Source organism: Schistocerca serialis, chromosome 2 (assembly GCF_023864345.2).
Source record: "Schistocerca serialis cubense isolate TAMUIC-IGC-003099 chromosome 2, iqSchSeri2.2, whole genome shotgun sequence".
Classification (NCBI taxonomy): domain Eukaryota; kingdom Metazoa; phylum Arthropoda; class Insecta; order Orthoptera; family Acrididae; genus Schistocerca; species Schistocerca serialis.
In genome coordinates, this window is record NC_064639.1 from 657,584,886 (window position 1) to 657,604,767 (window position 19,882).

Here is a 19,882-nt window from a genome sequence, read left to right on the forward strand (position 1 = left end):
GTTCAATGCGGTGGCCTTACGCCACCTTACTGGGAGAGATTGTACGCCCACACAGTACCATTGTCGATGTATTGCTTCATTGGACAAAACAGACGGAAATCGGAAGGTGCGAGAAACAGGCTGTAGGGCGGATGAAGAAGAACAATCCAATGAAGTTTTGTGCGTACCTCTCGGGTCCAGTTGGGCAGCGAGGTGTTTGATTGTGATCAAATTAGTGTCACAGCCATGTGCAGCCGGCCTGTACGCGGGGGGTAGGACAGCTTAGCGGAGCTTGTTGCGATTATGAGAGACGCCTCGTCCAACGAATCACACTGCTTTTGTTGAATGTCAGGTTTCCCTAGACATTCTACAAGCGTCTGTGAAAATCTGGTATGCACTGGCTGACTGCCAAAAGAAACTCAAAGACAGCTTGCTGATCGGAACGCACCTGCGCTACAGACGGCATTTTGAAGGATACGTATAGCGCCGCCATGTTTCGAAACTTCATGAAACTGCAGAAGTTCAAGCGGGAATATTCCACGACGTCCCTGAAAAATTCTGCATTTTTTCGACCGAAACTAGAAGAGAAAAAAAAGTGCTGCATTACTTACTGAACGCCCCTCTTACACCTCCTCCCATCCCATTTGAGACCTGCTCAGTGAGTGACAAATTAAGGTGCTGGACAGGTCAGAAAGAATCTCCATATTCATCAATGCGTTTGTCGTGTGAATTACAGTTTCTTTTATCCTGCAATAATATCCACATTAGTACACAGATCAATAAAGTACTGTAGATGTAATGTAGAATAGGTTTTACCATTCTTACAACATACACTCCTGGAAATGGAAAAAAAGAACACATTGACACCGGTGTGTCAGACCCACCATACTTGCTCCGGACACTGCGAGAGGGCTGTACAAGCAATGATCACACGCACGGCACAGCGGACACACCAGGAACCGCGGTGTTGGCCGTCGAATGGCGTTAGCTGCGCAGCATTTGTGCACCGCCGCCGTCAGTGTCAGCCAGTTTGCCGTGGCATACGGAGCTCCATCGCAGTCTTTAACACTGGTAGCATGCCGCGACAGCGTGGACGTGAACCGTATGTGCAGTTGACGGACTTTGAGCGAGGGCGTATAGTGGGCATGCGGGAGGCCGGGTGGACGTACCACCGAATTGCTCAACACGTGGGGCGTGAGGTCTCCACAGTACATCGATGTTGTCGCCAGTGGTCGGCGGAAGGTGCACGTTCCCGTCGACCTGGGACCGGACCGCAGCGACGCACGGATGCACGCCAAGACCGTAGGATCCTATGCAGTGCCGTAGGGGACCGCACCGCCACTTCCCAGCAAATTAGGGACACTGTTGCTCCTGGGGTATCGGCGAGGACCATTCGCAACCGTCTCCATGAAGCTGGGCTACGGTCCCACACACCGTTAGGCCGTCTTCCGCTCACGCCCCAACATCGTGCAGCCCGCCTCCAGTGGTGTCGCGATAGGCGTGAATGGAGGGACGAATGGAGACGTGTCGTCTTCAGCGATGAGAGTCGCTTCTGCCTTGGTGCCAATGATGGTCGTATGCGTGTTTGGCGCCGTGCAGGTGAGCGCCACAATCAGGACTGCATACGACCGGGGCACACAGGGCCAACAACCGGCATCATGGTGTGGGGAGCGATCTCCTACACTGGCCGTACACCACTGGTGATCGTCGAGGGGACATTGAATAGTGCACGGTACATCCAAACCGTCATTGAACCCATCGTTCTACCATTCCTAGACCGGCAAGGGAACTTGCTGTTCCAACAGGACAATGCACGTCCGCATATATCCCGTGCCACCCAACGTGCTCTAGAAGGTGTAAGTCAACTACCCTGGCCAGCAAGATCTCCGGATCTGTCCCCCATTGAGCATGTTTGGGACTGGATGAAGCGTCGTCTCACGCGGTCTGCACGTCCAGCACGAACGCTGGTCCAACTGAGGCGCCAGGTGGAAATGGCATGGCAAGCCGTTCCACAGGACTACATCCAGCATCTCTACGATCGTCTCCATGGGAGAATAGCAGCCTGCATTGCTGCGAAAGGTGGATATACACTGTACTAGTGCCGACATTGTGCATGCTCTGTTGCCTGTGTCTATGTGCCTGTGGTTCTGTCAGTGTGATCATGTGATGTATCTGACCCCAGGAATGTGTCAATAAAGTTTCCCCTTCCTGGGACAATGAATTCACGGTGTTCTTATTTCAATTTACAGGAGTGTACTAGCGAGCGTTCAACAACTACGGAATCCTGTTCTTTACTCATCTTGAGGTTGAAGTTAACTCTTGTGTCTGCATTTCCCTACAAATCTCTCTTGAGCAAACCCAATTTTTATTCTTTCTAGCCAGACATCTTCCGCTGGAGTTACAGCATTATCAGTGCAATTTTCCTTGCTACAACATGATGAAAGCTACATAAACCACAGAATGTGTTAGCAATACGATTCCAAAAGTTTGGGAAGTATACATCTTGACAAATGCTGATTCCTGTGACCTTTCACCAGGTTTTCTAGTGAGACGATGGCGTCGGTGTGAAATCCACAAACTGAAGCGAAACTCAATACCGAACATAATAGAATGCCGCTCAGTGTCAAACTTAAATATCGTTTTCGTCATGCAAGTCTTCATTGTATATAGTATTTTGATGACGCTAAACAAAGCATACCAAGTCGAGATCTCAACTCAGCTTTCAGTAAACCTCGATGGTTCGTGGTTACATTCTTCCTGTAATTTATACCTGGGGTTCAGCTGTTGCTGTCTGTTCGTGAGAGCCAGTCGAATTATCTTCATGATGTAGTCTTTACAGAAGTGTCTTTGCCTACTTTCTTTGCCACACTGTCGTCCGTAGTCCCTCACGACACGACTCATTCTGCACTCATTGCCCCACAGTTAGTTTCTGTGCGATCTGCCTTTATGATGCTCCTATGTCCCTCATGCCCATGTTTCGACCTTTAAGAGACTCCAAAAGATAACGACTAACCCACGCACGTCCTCTGAGCGGGTAGTATTGTATACTACAAAGGGCTCAATGGAGACACCTCTGTGTGAAGTCAGGATAGCTTTTGGGAAACCGTGAAGTGTCAACTACAGTTAGTATAAGATTATATTTCAATCATTCATTGCCAATGTTTACAAATCGTCGTTCTTCTTCTCCAGCTTTGGATGTTGCACATTCAGCTGGATGTTGAATTCTAGCTGGTATCTGCCCAGTCAGCTACAAGACTGCACGCGCTGGTGAGGTTTAGCGATCCCGTGCCAGGGCAAATTGCTGGCGAGTAGGCATGGCCATTAACCCAACGCAAAATGTACTCAGGCTGGCTGCTTGAGAGTCTTCAGTCTCACTCTGAATTCTACGATGACCCTTAATGACACATATGTAACATATGTGGTGTCGGTAATCATGTGGTCAGTTGATTTCTTGTGAACCCCAAGTAGGATTTAGCACCTGAAGGCATCTGTGTATTGAACGCGAATGAGGACACCCAGAGGTTGTGTTTGTGGTTTTCACGTTGAAGTTCAGTGCTAGCAGTAACCTGCAATGTGATGTCAGAAGACAGTCAATTTTTCTATCAGTAGATGGTAGGCAGTGAGAAGCAGGAAGTTCCTTAGGTAAAGGCCATCACGTGGAGAGCGTCTTCGGCTGGTTCACAGAGCATGAAAGACGTAAGTTCATTACAGTATTGTAATCATGGACTGAAGTGGTATTACTGATAATGCCATTGATCCCAATTATCAACTCATGACAGGAGATGGAGAGCTGGCCCCTGTCGTGAGTTGATAATTGGGATCAATGGCATTATCAGTAATACCACTTCAGTCCATGATTACAATACTGTAATCAGTAGAAAGTCGGTGTGAGGCTATAAAGTGAGGTTCAGTTTGTGATTACCGCATGTTTCCTCCTTATTCTGGTACATTAACTTAACAAACTGTTAACTCTTGTATCTGTTTCTTGCTATGTGCTCTTCTGAAAGAGGTAGAGTTTCTTGCAATATGTCTTACGAGCTAATGAATATGTTTCTCTAGCTTTCTTTGGTTTCCTGTCACAATCTCCTTCTTCTGAAAGCATATCCTCACCCGACTGACAGTGCTGTAATGTGTAGAAAACCTGACCCGCTTATGACATACTGGCCTGCTTCTATCTCTGTCTTACGAATGACTTAAGTTTATCTTTATTTATGTGAATGAGTTTCAAGATTTTTTCTAATCTCTGCCCCTTACCAATCTGTGCTATAACAACACTCCATGTGAAGAGTTCTAATAACATCTGGCACACTGTATAGTCGCCATGAACGTACACCTAGACAAATGGATAGCTTCTGTACTGAGCAGTAACTTGGCACAAGCACATATCTTGCAGGCATCTAAATACTGGAGAATCGGTTTCATAGCATTCGGTCAAGGTGTTTTGGTGTACCACTTTCATTTCCCGTTAGCGTAGTTACACTTACGCATATTTTACCAGTATTCCCATTTAACAGAATATTATTCCCAGGTTGTTTAAATATCTGGATCATTGGTTACCAGCTTTTCCAAGACCATTAGCACTAAGTACAATGAGATTTAGATATTAGTTAGTGCACTCCCCGCGCCCTGCCATAAACGTTAGCACGTAACTAAACTAAACTTTAGAATGAGAACGGATTTTCGTTGAACGTTTTTATTTTTAAAATGATGACATACAAATGGTTCAAATGGCTCTGAGCACTATGGGACTCAACTGCTGAGGTCATTAGTCCCCTAAAACTTAGAACTAGTTAAACCTAACTAACCTAAGGACATCACAAACATCCATGCCCGAGGCAGGATTCGAACCTGCGACCGTAGCGGTCTTGCGGTTCCAGACTGCAGCGCCTTTAGCCGCACGGCCACTTCGGCCGGCGACATACAAATATTAAGTTTTTGTAGGTCTTTTATTAAACCATGAAATGATGAGTCAATGAGACAATTGATTTCTAACTACGGAAAAATGAAGCAATTCTGAGTGCTTAACGAGTGCTACCTACAACTCCTTCTCGCAAAAGAAAGCTAGCTACCAATTATGAGGGTAGACATTTGTTACAAAACATGTGTCTTCTGCGCCGCTACTCTCCTTAGCGACGCTTAGTTCACCCACACCCAACACCTCAGCTTAAAATCATCCAAGTGGAATGATGTGCACTCACCCCTCTTGTGAATCACTTGATTGCTTGATTCTTTATTTCTGGACTGACGGAAATTTCAGGTTGCAAATGCATTGTGGCAGTAAAATTTTTTTTGCGGATTATGCACCGCTGGAGCCGCTTCTCCGCCACCAGTCACCACCTTCTTCTGTCTAGGCTTTCCTAGACGTTCATACTCCTGTCTTCCCTTGCCTCCTCTACATCATTTTGGCAGTTGCATAGTGGGCGCCCCCTTTTCTTCGCTAGGATGGTATTTATCGTAGTATCCAATTTGGTATTCTGTTTTAATTCACCCCATTCGCATTGCCAAACGATATCAGCTATTCTTGTTGGATGTCGTCACAGATATCCCTATCCATTTTCATCCTTTATCGGGTTACACCATTTTTTATTTTATCCACCCCTGTACAGCTTGAGCTTAGTCTTAAGTAATCCATCCCAGAGGCAAGCAGTTTATTCTTATTCTTTTGTTAACGTCCCATGCTTCTGCTCCATACAAAACTACCCTCTGTACCATAGTCTTATATATTCCATTTTTCGTTGTTCTTATCCTTTTGTTCAATAGAACAGAATTTATTGCCCTTGTCACAGCTCATCCTTTATTAATCCTACTACTGATTTCATCATTACTTGTGCCCTGTTTATTCAATAATATCCCAAGATACTTTGCGTTTTCCATACCTACCATTACTTCTCCATCTATCTCCAAATTATTTACGTTTTCCGTTCAAACAGCCAAGTACTCATTCCTTTCATGTTCATTTTTAGGCTATCCTTACTGTACTCCTCTTCAATCTTCCGTATCACACAGCTCAGATCATGTTCAGCTTCTGTTAATACAATCTGATCATCTGCAAAATACAGACTAAATATTTTGCTGCCCTCTACTGTCACTACCATAACCTGATATTTTCTATGCCAAGACTGTGCGACTGCTCCTAGATACAGCCTAAAGAAGGTCGGTGACAGCCCTCATCCCTGCTGCAGACCTTTATTCACTCCGGATTCTTCTGCCCAACTGTTCCAAACCCTTACTCTCGCTGTGTAAGTTTCACATAATTTCATAACGGACTTTAGCAAGCTTTGATCAAACTTTAACAATTTCAACTTTTCCGGCAGTTTCTTGGTGGGTGCATACGCATTCTGGAGGTCAGTCAATGCAACACGCGTCTCTAGTCCGGGTTTGTGAGTTTTTTAAATATTAGTTCCATTGTGAAGACGTTGTCCATTACTGATTTTCCTGTCTGGAATCCAGCTTCCTCCTCTTGCTGCTTTTTAGTTGTTTCTTTATGTACCGTATCTTTCAGTGCCTTCGACTAGTCTACCAACGAAAGGGATCAGTGCCAGTCCACTACAATTATTTCTGTAATTACGTAACTCTTTCTTATGCACTGGTATATATAACAGGTTTTCCAGTTTCCATTTAGTACTCTTTCACACAGCCACCTTAGCATCTCCAACAATTTCGATGGTCCAAGCTTCGCCAGCGCTGGATATTTTGATCCGTATCCTGGAGCCTGTTTCATCTTAGAGCCCTAACAGCTTGCCGAAGAACTTTTACGTCTGAACGACTTACTCGTCCTATTGAATAAATCCATAAGATACTGATCACTAGTTAACATTCCCATTGACGTGATTGTTCTCCATGCTTCAGCACTGCGAGCCCCACCAGTCACCGTCTCCATATATTCACATCTTTCTTACCAGGCCCTATTCATTCCTTTTAATACTTCTCAATTTAGTGCCGTATATGTACTATGACTGCCATTTATATTCAGGAACGTCAAATAAGCTTATTTTTTTTGTCCTTAGAATCATATCTGCAATTTCTGCATTGCACCAAACTGATATCATCATCTCCTCATATTCTCAAAGGGCTTCTTTCGCTGCTTCATTTATGTGCTTTATATACTCATATTCCTCTTATAATGTTCTCTCTGGGCTCCGCAGTTAATACTCCAATCGCTAGTGGTATATGTACTTTTAAGCTGTGCAAGTTATACCTTATGCTCTCAGGCAGGTCAACATGTGGCCTCCTCTTCTCTTCGCCACTACTTCGGAAAGTATAGAGAATATAAATTTTACATTCCACCAAACGATGGTCACTCCCACAATCCACCCCTCTTTTAATTCTGACATCTAGAATTTTTTAGATTGGCATTTTGACTCAAGATTAGATAGTAACTGATTTCAACGATCTTTTATAGTTATACCATATAAATTTATGTATATCTTTGTGAGCAAAGAATGTGTTTTCTATTCATAATTCATACTGCTCCAATAAATCCACCAGTCTTATTCTTAACATCCTCCCCATACGTTCCAATAGCCTTGCTATTCCTCTCTTTCCCTATTCTGCTATTGAAATCTTGTTCCAGTATCACTTCTTGGCCACCTGGTACGGCTTCTGTAGTCTCTATCAGCACCTATTGTAAATCTTCTTTTACTTCAATAGTTTCATACAGTCCCACTATCACTATATTGATGGATTTAGTTCTTAGACTGACCTTTATGAACGTTTCATGAACTGCTTTTCACGAAGTTACATAGTTTGACGACTGTGAGTTTAGAATGATAGATACTCATACGCTCACCCTTTTTACTAAAATAACGCATGAACTCTAGCAGATATTCACAAACAGTACCTTTATTTTGATTGCGACAGTAATGCTACATTTTATGTCTTATATCCATTAGATCTTCTTGTTGTTTGGATGCCCTGTGCAAGGTCCATTTTCACTACCATTGTGGAATTGTGGAATTCCTTTAAAACTATCCGAAAGCCGAGGCATATTATTAGGTTCTTTAGTTGGCTGTCGTTTTCTATGGATGGAGGGGGGGGGGCGGGGGACTGGTCCATCGCACAACCCTCAGTTCGGAGGACCAGAATTTGATTTGTCACCAGTGCTTCCTTCCCCAAGGGAGATCGACTTCATCACGCGTCAGAGTTTTTCCTATCCTCTGATGAAGGAGATGGGAATGGAATAACTAAGGATAGCAAGAGATTCTGAGTTACTCAATTCAACCATCCGCTCTTGCGTTTAAGGAAAGGACAGGGAAGGTAAAGGAATGACAGGTCGTTGCAGGACCCTCTTCGTCTGGCTCCTCAGCCAGGGCCTGTTCAGCAAGGGTGACCATATCAGCAGCTAAACTACCGCTGACATTGACCCCAGAATCATCGGAGCAAGCAAACCTCTCCACACCCACGGACAGTGCTTTGTTAAGGTGGTGCCACCTGGGGAGGTGTACCAGTAATAATAATAATAATAATAATAGTATGTAGTAACCACAGCAGTGTAGTAGTCATTAAGTACTGACCGTCATGTTATGTTGTCAATCATTTGATTATTTACTACGAAGTGAGTAATGAAGTAATTCCCGGTAAATTGTGGGACCTACCTACAACTCGGAAAAGGCATTTTCAAGAGATATTTAAGAACGTACATCTCAGTTTTACTGTCACAGATGCATGGTACGAAGTACCAAGTGTATGCGTAGTGGGTGGACTATGTGAGGGTGAAGATGTTCCGACATTAGCTTCACAAGATATAACTTGCACCTCATTGTGCAACAAGTTATTTTTTTAAAATGAAATCATCTTACGTAGTCAGTATTACAGTCTTAGAAAATGGTGACAATAGTAATTATCATTTATAAATATTGTAGTACTCTGGCCGAAACAGGTTCGAGCAATATGAAACAGACCGAACATATGAAAGAAGTACTTGGGTCGTGGTCGGAGGACAGACTTGTTGGAAGTGTGCTGGAAAATCGCAGTGCTAATGTTATAGAAATGCCAAGGCAACCTACTGTCGTAAGCGGCTCAATTGTTTAGGGACCTTATTAAAAGTACGGAGCAGCTGATGTAGAATTAATGTTACAGGTTGCTACTAAGATCGTGACTTGTCAGTAACGTCATAATGAAAATGCAAAAAAAAGAAAATTAAGGAACTTTGAAAGATACTGTTTTCTAGAAACTGTATTGGTTAAGCGAATGTGACAAATGAGAAGCCGGCCGCGGTGGCCGATCGGTCCTAGGTGCTTCAGTCTGGAACCGCGCGACTGCTACGGTCGCAGGTACGTCTCCTGCCTCGGACAGGGATGTGTGTGATGTCCTTAGGTTAGTTTGGGTTAACTAGTTCTAAGTTCTAGGGGACTGATGACCTCAGAAGTCAAGTCCCATAGGGCTCAGAGCCATTTTTGGGCAAATAAGAATTGTGTACGGGACCGAGTTTCTAAATCGTATTTCTGACTTTTGCGGGCACTCTGCTGCAACTAATGCCTTGCGAACACGCTTTACAGACCGCCTGTATTCTTACGCTTGCTACGGGCCCCTGCCATTTCCTGCCAAATTCTGCCGAGGGTCTTTCACGACATATCTCTACATAGTTTCCCTTAATCGCTACGCATATGGTCCCCCTACTTGCAACCGTTCCTATTCCGTTCTAGTAAATGTCTTGGGGCATTGTGCACATCCAGTGTTGCTCCCCCTCCACTACCTCACAATAGGGCAAAAACGCAGGTATACTTTCATGGCATCAGAAAGGTAAAAATCACTTGTATCCCTATCAAGACTGAATGATGGGTGCTGCAGCAGCTCAAAACCAGTATTTTGAATACAGAGAATTTTTGACAACTATATTAAAATAATATATTATATATTACACTAAAGAACCTAAGGAACTGGTACACCAGCCTAATATTGTGAAGGGCCTCCGTGAGCACGCAAAAGTGCCGCAACGTGACGTGGTATGGACTCGACTAATGACCAAGTATTTCTGGAGGAAACGGACACCAGGAATCCCACAGAGCTGTCCCTGAATCCGTAAGAGTAAGACGGGTCGGAGATCTCTTCTGAATAGCACGTTCCAAAGCATCCGAGATACGCTCAATAATATTCACGTCTGGGAGTTAGGTGGCCAGAGGACGAATTTAAACTCAGAAGAGTGTTCCTGGAGCCATTCTGTAGTAATTCGGGACGCGTGGAGTATCGCATTGTCCTGCTGGAATTGCCCAAGTCCGTCGGAATGCAGAATGGACATGAATGGATGCAACTGATCAGACGGGATGTTTACGTTCGTGTCACCTGTCAGAGTCGTATCTACAGGTATCAGGGGTTCCAGATCACTCTAACTGCACACGCTCCTCGTCATTATAGAGCCTCCACTAGCTTGAACAGTCCTACTGACATGCAACGTCCATGCATTCATAAGGTCTCCATACCCGTAAGCGTCCATCCACTCGATACAATCTGAAACGAGACTCGTCCGAGCACGCAACATGTTTCCATTCATCAACAGTCCAATGTCGGTGTTGACGGTCCCAGGGGTAGCGTAAAGATACCATGAATGTTAAGCCCGCTCTTGATACGTAGCAAACAAAATATCTGCAATTTGGTAGCCCTGCGGGTCTGTATCATCAGTGAGTGACTTCAGCTGACTATGGTGTACATGGAGAAACTTGTGACGTTGTGCAGGCAATGATCATGCTTAGAGACACTGAAGAGCCAAGGAATCTCGTACACCTGCTTAATATCGTGTAACGCCCCCGCAACACAACGTGGCATGGACTCGACTAATGTCTGAAGCAGTGCTGGAGAGAATCGACACCATGAATCCTGCAGGGCTGTTCATAAACCCGTAAAAGTCGAGGGGGTGAAGATCTCTTCTGAACAGCACGTTGCAAGGGAGGCAACATGTTTCCGGTGTTCAACAGTACAGTATTGGTGTTGAAGGACCCAGGCTAGGCGTAGAGCTTTGTTTCGTGCAGTCATCAAGGATACACGAGTGGGTCTTCGGCTCCGAAAGCCCATAACGATGATGTTTCGTTGAATGGTTCGCACGCTACTTGTTGATGGCCCACCATTGAAACCTGCTGCAACTTGCGGAATGGTTGCATTGCTGTCAGTCGTCGTTGGTCCCGTTCTTGCAGGATCTTATTCCGGCAGCAGCGATGTCCGAGATTTGATGTATTACCGGGTTCCTTATATTCACGGTTCACTCGTGAAATGGTCGTACGGGAAAATCCCCACTTCATCGCTATCCCGAAGATGCTGTGTACCATCGCTCGTACGCTGACTACGTTCAAACTCACTTAAATCTCGATAACCCGCCATTGTAGCAGCAGTAACTGATCTAACAACTGCACCAGACGCTTGTTATCTTACATACGTGCAGCGTAGTATTCTATCTGTTAAAACATCTCTGTACTTGAATACGCATGCTTAGAACAGTTTCTTTTGTGGTTCAGTGTAATTTTGAAATGGGTGGAATTTAGTGCAACACTCACGAACCACACTGAGGAAACAGGGTACCACGTAATATTAAATACAAAAATACTAATTAGTAAAGAAAACGGATAATTAAACGGTCACCACCCCACTAGGGCAATGAATATCCAGAATCCTAAGAAAGGTAATGGCAAAGGAAATGAAGCAAATAATTACTGGTGTGACAACAGAAGGTTGTCGTGCTTTTCCACAATACAATAGGTCACAATAAAATAAATGGATCAGATAGCACTGAGTTCGCAGTTCGCGACGGTCGCAGGTTCGAATCCTGCCTCGGGCGTGGATGTGTGTGATGTCCTTAGGTTAGTTAGGTTTAAGTAGTTCTAAGTTCTAGGGGACTGATGACCTCAGACGTTAAGTCCCATAGTGTTCAGAGCCACTTGAATTTGAACCACTTGAGTTCGCAGTTACCTAATTTGAAATACTAAGTTTTGAAAGCAAAGTTAAATGAAGTTGCTGGTTATATAAATGACTGATTGTGACACCTTTTTAAGTAAAAAAAAGTTATTTTTAGAATCCTCAGCGTAACTTAGTGCAAAATTTGGAAAACAGTAGTAATTTACTATTAATTATTGAAAGATTGAATTGTATTTAAGTAAATACGTCACTTAACAAGCTGGCAGAAGTCACTCGCGAAGCTAAATACTGAATAAATGAAATTGCGCTTTCTTGACTTGTGCTGTATCTTTAGTTTTTAGTTTTGCCCGTGACATTTTACGTTACTTTAAGTGAGTGAAGTTAATACTTAAAATTGCAAATTCTTTAAGCCTCTGCCATGCAACACCAGAATGAACAGTTACTAAGGCAGTAAAATTTAGAATGAAGCTCGTCATTAGCAAACAAACGAAACTGCCACTAAATAGTTGATCAATTTTCATAATTTTACGACACTGGTGATTGCATGGAAAGGAAAGAGACTCTTCTTGGTAATAATGTATGAGGAAAATGACGACACAGGTGCCCTACAAGTTTCAACTATTGCAGGTCATTATTCAAGAAAGTTAGCAGAAGTAATACCTGTACAATCTTAATCACACCTTGTTAGTTAACAGTCTTACGTTGTTATAGCTGTGCGGACAACGAAAAAAGTTGCCGACGACAATTCTGAGCTGCCGCTGTTGCTGCTGCTTATTGAGAACCACAAGCCGTCTCCAGAGCCACGGATAAATGTTGGACTGGCAGTAGTTAGAAATGCGGCTTACTCCGCCTGTTCACTCCTACCGTTCTCTCAATACTCGCGGGTTAACAAAGTAGCAAAGTAGCACCCAAACTGGCGCGATCAAAGCTGCACACCACGCCTGCAGGAGCGCCCAACAGACACTTCCGCACTCTTTAATGACTCAAGCTGTTCTGCTTCCCCTCTGCTAGCAGAGAGACACTAGCAGTAATGAATTTAAACGTCATGTTTTATGCTGCAAATTTACTGCATAAACAGTGAAAACGAAATAAGCGAAAAACTTTTCTCCTTTTATCATTTTGCGGCGGTTACCAGCTAGTGTTTATGACATCAAATATTCTAAACTATGTGTTGTGAAGTACTAAAATTTCGCTAGTACAGTCAGTGGTGTATGTTAATATTGTGTACAAAATGTGTTGTGACAGTTAATACTAAAGCAGTAATGAATTAAAACGTCATGTTTTATGTTTAACAAAGTAGCAAAGTAGCACCCAAACTGGCGCGATCAAAGCTGCACACCACGCCTGCAGGAGCGCCCAACAGACACTTCCGCACTCTTTAATGACTCAAGCTGTTCTGCTTCCCCTCTGCTAGCAGAGAGACACTAGCAGTAATGAATTAAAACGTCATGTTTTGTGCTGCAAATTTACTGCATAAACAGTGAAAACGAAATAAGCGATAAACTTTTCTCCTTTTATCATTTTGCGGCGGTTACCAGCTAGTGTTTATGACATCAAATATTCTAAACTATGTGTTGTGAAGTACTAAAATTTCGCTAGTACAGTCAGTGGTGTATGCTAATATTGTGTACAAAATGTGTTGTGACAGTTAATACTAAAGCAGTAATGAATTAAAACGTCATGTTTTATGCTGCAAATTTACTGCATAAACAGTGAAAACGAAATAAGCGATAAACTTTTCTCCTTTTATCATTTTGCGGCGGTTACCAGCAGTAAGAAGTCTCGTATGTGTAAAGTTTATTGCAAGTCACTAACTGTTCATTCGCACGTCTTGGGGTACACTGCTTTTTCACCGCCTGCTTTTTCATATTTGATTTGCGACTGGTTTTTTCCAGACAGTAAGTGATATGTGAATCAAGTTTCGATGAAATCGGTCCAGTGGCTTGCGAGGAGATGTGCAAGATACATACATATGCACACATACACGTACATCCGGTTTTCTAATATGTGCGGATTCCGCTTTCTGAGCTTATTTAAGTTTGAAAATAGTAACTGCAATGTAATAGCTACTGATTATGTTTTCAGCTTCAGGAGGCGAAAGTTTCAGCACAGAAACATGCCTTGCCGTTAGGGGTGGCCGAGCAATTCTAGGCGCTACTGTCTGGAACCTAGAGACCGCTACGGTGTCAGGTTCAAATCCTGCCTCGGGCATGGATGTGTGTGATGTCCTTAGGTTAGTTAGGTTTAAGTAGTTCTAAGTTCTAAAGGACTGATGACCTAAGATGTTAAGTTCCATAGTGCTCAGAGCCATTTAAACCATTTTTTCTTAAACATACCTTAAAACACGGCCTAATATGCCAATGGTGGAGGAGTATTTATAGCAGTAAAGAATTCAATAATATCCAGTGAAGTTATTAGCGAATGCGAATGTGAAATAATCTGGGTTAAGTTAAGTATCAAAGGTGGGTCAGATATGATAGTCGGATGCTTCTATAGACCACCTGCATCAGCAACCGTAGTAGTTGAGCGCCTCAGAGAGAATCTGCAGAACGTCGTGAAGAAGTTTCGTGATCATACTATTGTAATAGGGGGAGACTTCAATCTACCAGGTATAGAATGGGATAGTCACACAATCAGAACTGGAGCCAGGGACAGAGACTCTTGTGACATTATCCTGACTGCCTTGTCCGAGAATTACTTCGAGCAGATAGAGAACCAACTCGTGAAGCTAACGTTTTAGACCTCATAGCAACAAATAGACCGGAACTTTTCGACTCCGTGAATGTAGAAGAGGGTATCAGTGATCATAAGTCAGTGGTTGCATCAATGACTACAAGTGTAATAAGAAATGCCAAGAAAGGAAGGAAAATATATTTGCTTAACAAGAGTGATAGGGCACAAATCGCAGAATATCTGAGTGACCACCATCAAACGTTCATTTCTGAGGAAGAGGATGTGGAACAAAAATGGAAAAAATTCAGAAACATCGTCCAGTACGCCTTAGATAAGTTCGTACCGACTAAGGTCCAAAGCGAGGGGAAAGATCCACCGTGGTATAACAATCATGTACGAAAGGTACTACGGAAACAAAGAAAGCTTCATCATAGGTATAAGAGTAGTCGAATCATAGCTGATAAGGAAAAGCTGAACGAAGCGAAAAAGAGCGTAAAGAGAGCAATGAGAGAAGCATTCAACGAATTCGAACATAAAACATTGGCAAACAATCTAAACAAGAACCCTAAAAAGTTTTGGTCATATGTAAAATCGGTAAGCGGATCTAAATCCCCTATTCAGTCACTCGTTGACCACGATGGCACCGAAACAGAGGACGACCGAAGAAAGGCAGAAATACTGAATTCAGTGTTCCGAAACTGTTTCACTGCGGAAAATCGTAACACGGTCCCTGACTTCAGCCGTCGCACGGACGCCAAAATGGAAAATATTGAAATAAACGATATCGGAATTGAAAAACAACTGCTATCACTTAGTAGCGGAAAAGCATCCGGACCAGACGAGATACCCTTAAGATTCTACAGTGATTATGCTAAAGAACTTGCCCCCTTTCTATCAGCAATTTATCGTAGATCGCAGGAAGAACGTAAAGTACCTAGCGACTGGAAGAAAGCGCAGGTCGTTCCCATTTTCAAGAAGGGTCATAAATCAGATGCGAATAATTATAGGCCTATTTCGCTTACGTCAATCTGTTGTAGAATAATGGAACATGTTTTGTGTTCTCGTATTATGACGTTCTTAGATAATACAAATCTCCTTCATCATAACCAACATGGATTCCGCAAACAGAGATCATGTGAAACTCAGCTCGCCCTATTTGCCCAAGAAATTCACAGTGCCGTAGACACTGGCGAGCAGATTGATGCCGTATTCCTGGACTTCAGGAAGACATTTGATACGGTTCCGCACTTACGTTTAGTGAAAAAAATACGAGCTTACGGAATATCGGACCAGGTTTGTGATTGGATTCAGGATTTCCTAGAAGAAAGAACACAACATGTCATTCTTAACGGTTCAAAATCTGCAGATGTAGAGGTAATTTCGGGAGTACCGCAGGGAAGCGTGATAGGACCTTTATTGTTTACAATATACATAAATGTCTTAGTTGACAACATCGGTAGCTCCGTGAAGCTATTTGCAGATGACACGGTTGTCTACAAGAAAGTAGCAACATCAGAAGACTCGTACGTACTCCAGGAGGACCTGCAGAGGATTAATGCATGGTGCGACAGCTGGCAGCTTTCCCTAAACGTGGATAAATGTAATATAATGCGCATACATAGGGGCAGAAATCCATTCCAGTACGATTATGCCATAGGTGGTAAATCATTGGAAGCGGTAACGACCGTAAAATACTTAGGAGTTACTATCCGGAGCGATCTGAAGTGGAATGATCACATAAAACAAATAGTGGGAAAAGCAGGCGCCAGGTTGAGATTCATAGGAAGAATTCTAAGAAAATGTGACTCATCGACGAAAGAAGTAGCTTACAAAACGCTTGTTCGTCCGATTCTTGAGTATTGCTCATCAGTATGGGACCCTTACCAGGTTGGATTAATAGAAGAGATAGACATGATTCAGCGAAAAGCAGCGCGATTCGTCATGGGGACATTTAGTCAGCGCGAGAGCGTTACGGAGATGCTGAACAAGCTCCAGTGGCGGACACTTCAAGAAAGGCGTTACGCAATACGGAGAGGTTTATTATCGAAATTACGAGAGAGCACATTCCGGGAAGAGATGGGAAACATATTACTACCGCCCACATATATCTCGCGTAATGATCACAACGAAAAGATCCGAGAAATTAGAGCAAATACGGAGACTTACAAGCAGTCGTTCTTCCCACGCACAATTCGTGAATGGAACAGGGAAGGGGGGATCAGATAGTGGTACAATAAGTACCCTCCGCCACACACCGTAAGGTGGCTCGCGGAGTATAGATGTAGATAGATAGATAGAACAAAAATCACCAAGGATGTAATCGTTTATTAGATGATTCGTGGCATTCATTGCTGTTAAGTGGGAAACACCCTTAGTCTATCGTATTTTTTGTGTGAACACAAACGGTTATGCCTCGTAGAATATATTGATCCACGTCACATCAGTGGTGTTACGCAAGGACGTGCACGGACTGTTCGTGCGCGGCTGGTGTTGTCCTGGTACGGCACACGCTATCGGCAGCTTTCCCAATGTCTCTTGGAGTGAGCACATGTGACTGTTGGTGGTGATCCATCTGTCAGATCGGGACTTTTAAGTCCGCCGGCCCCCTTGCTGCTATTCGAGAAAAGTAGGCTTTATGGCAGCACTGAGTTTCACCTTCTCGCTTCTCTCATTGTGATACAACACAAACATGACACCACACTACACACACACACACACACACACACACACACACAGATATATATATATATATATATATATATATATATATATATATATATATATATATACAGTCACTTAACACAAGTCGTACACTTTACGAAGGAAAAATAGCAGTGTGCACAAATGCTAGAAAAAGTCTTACAAATTAGGCAGCTGAACCTGCTCCTCTGGGCATAAGCCAACAGTTTTCTTTTCGTATGTGTGGTGATGAGCCACCCGGAAGTTCCCCTGAGGAAATTTGACTTGCCTTCATCTGGTGAATAATGCAAGACGTTAAGGTAGCTATAAAGCACACTTAACTTCTAATGACCCCTCACCCGATGAGCAGATTACAGTGGTTACCTCAAAGCGCAATTGCAAGTGTCACAAACTAAACACATAAAAAAATGTTTTGCATCACCTCGGTTCCGACAGTTCCGGAACCTGTACAGAAAATTGGAATAGAAATCAACATAAATATCATTCCGCCCTTTTTATTGCTTATGAAACCACACAGCGAGACTTTCAAAGGTGGTGGTCTAGCTTGCTGTACACACCGGTACCTCTAGTACCCAGTAGAACGTCCTCTTGCATTGATGCATGCCTGTATTCGTCGTGGCATACTATCCACAAGTTCATCAAGGCACTTTTGGTCCAAATTGTCCAACTCCTCAATGCGTATTCCTCAGAGTGGTTGGTGGGTCACGTCGTCCCCATAAACAGCCCTTTTCAATCTATCCCAGATATGTTCGATAGGTGTCATGTCAGGATAACATGCTAACCACTCTAGTCGAGAGATGTCGTTATCCTGAAGGAAGTCATTCACAAAATGTGCACGACGGGGGCGCGAAATTTCGTCCATGAAAACGAATGCCCCGTCAACATGTTGCCAATATGGTTGCACTATCTGTCGGAGGATAGCATTTACGTATCGTATAACCGTTACGGCCCCTTCCATGACCTCCAGCGACGTACGTCGGCCCCACATAATGCCATCCCAAAACACCAGGAAACCTCCATCTTGCCGCACTCGCTGACAGTGTGTCTAAGGCGTTCAACGTGACCAGGTTGCCTTCAAACACGTCTCCGAGGATATCTGGTTGAAGGCATATGCGACACTCATCGGTGAAGAGAACGTGATGCCATTCAGCATGCTGTTGGGCTCTTCTGTACCGCGCTGCATAGTGTCGTGGTTGCAAAGAAGGGAGTAAAGTTGGGCATCGTGCAGCCTATTGTACACAGTTTGAGTCGTAACACGACGACATGTGGCTTCACGGAAAGCATTATTCAACACGGCGGTGTTGGTGCCGGAGTTCCTCCGAGCCGTAATCCGTAGGTAGCGGTGTTCCATTGCAGTAGTACCACTTGGACGCCTGAGTGAGGCATGTCATCGACAGTTCCTGTCTCTCTGTATCTCCTCCATGTCCGAACAACATCGCTTTGGTTCGCTCCGAGACGCCTGGACATTTCCCTTGTTGAGAGTCCTTCTTGGTGCAAAGTAACAATGCGGACGCGATCGAAACGCGGTATTGACCGTCTAGGCATAGTTGAACTACAGACAACACGAGCCGTGTACCTCATTCGTGGTGGAATGACTGGAACTGATTGGCTGTTGGACACCCTCCGTCTAAGAGGCGTTGCTCATTGGACGGGTTTAGTGATATCTCTGAACAGTGAAGGGGACTGTGTGATACAGTATCCACAGTCAACGTATATCTTTAGGAGTTCTGGGAACCGGTGTGATGCAAAACTTTTTTTGATGTGTGTACATAAGGTGTGTGCTCTACATCTGTGGCACGACCACTGGATACCATAGCATGCCAGGGTACTAAGCTATTCGTCCATCTGTCGTCAGGGGCACAACCACGACAACGAGCGCGTCTGGCCGCAGCCGCCTGCAGCACGGCGGTACCTTCACGACCTCACTAGGATCGTCCCGCAAGGAGCGCTACTACTGCAAGTCCACCTGGGACACGACCACGTCCCTCGCCAACTTCGGCAGCCTGCGGCAGCTCAGCGGCCAGGTCGTGGGTGCCCAGCCCCACCACACCGATGACATCACCGTCACCACCTTCATGAACGGCGGTGTCGGTGCTGGCGGTGGTGCGGGCGACGGCTGCAAGACGTAGGGACCGCTGCGGACAGCTGTGTGAGACAGTAACTGAAGACCCTAGGAAGATCAGTGAGAGGTGGACGTCACTTTCAGCTGCCAAAGTGACACGGAACTGCGTCAGTTTTATCTGTGCCGTCGTCTTTTGGGGGAGCGACAACAGTCCTCTCAAGGGCCCTTGTGCGTCTACAGCTGGTGTTTGGCGTCCCGAAAGGCTGACTATTCGGTGTGGACCAAATCCGTTTCAGCCAGTGAACCTGAATTAACTACAGCACACGTGTTTTTGACAATAGTCGCACTGACTCTGCCTCCTCCTGATGTGAGGCTGTTTAGCATCCGTGTCCTCTACACGACGCATAATTTCTCTTCCGGTATTTCCAAGGGAATTACGCCCTTGTGCTAGCCGTCACTGTCTGGCAGGTACGTCGATGTTCACTTGGTGCATCGCTAGACATAATAAATTGTGGAAGAATTGTTACATTTTGTTTGGTGTCACTATTATTGGATGAAGAACCAGTATAAATGAACCATGCAAAAGTTACCTTATTGAGTCAGTATCATTCCTATGCGCAAGACGAG

At 44.2% G+C, this 19,882-nt stretch overlaps 1 protein-coding gene across 1 annotated transcript in view; it reads left to right on the forward strand.

Annotated features, from left to right (window-relative positions):
• The window catches only part of LOC126456310 (neuropeptide CCHamide-1 receptor-like), a 68,418-nt gene extending 48,808 nt beyond the window's left edge, over positions 1-19,610 (forward strand). Inside the window, exon 5 of the mRNA XM_050092061.1 lies at positions 19,049-19,610. Within this exon, the coding sequence (XP_049948018.1) occupies positions 19,049-19,322 (274 nt within the window). The 3' untranslated portion in view covers positions 19,323-19,610. The remainder of the gene's footprint in view (positions 1-19,048) is intronic.
• The last annotated feature ends 272 nt before the right edge of the window (positions 19,611-19,882 follow it).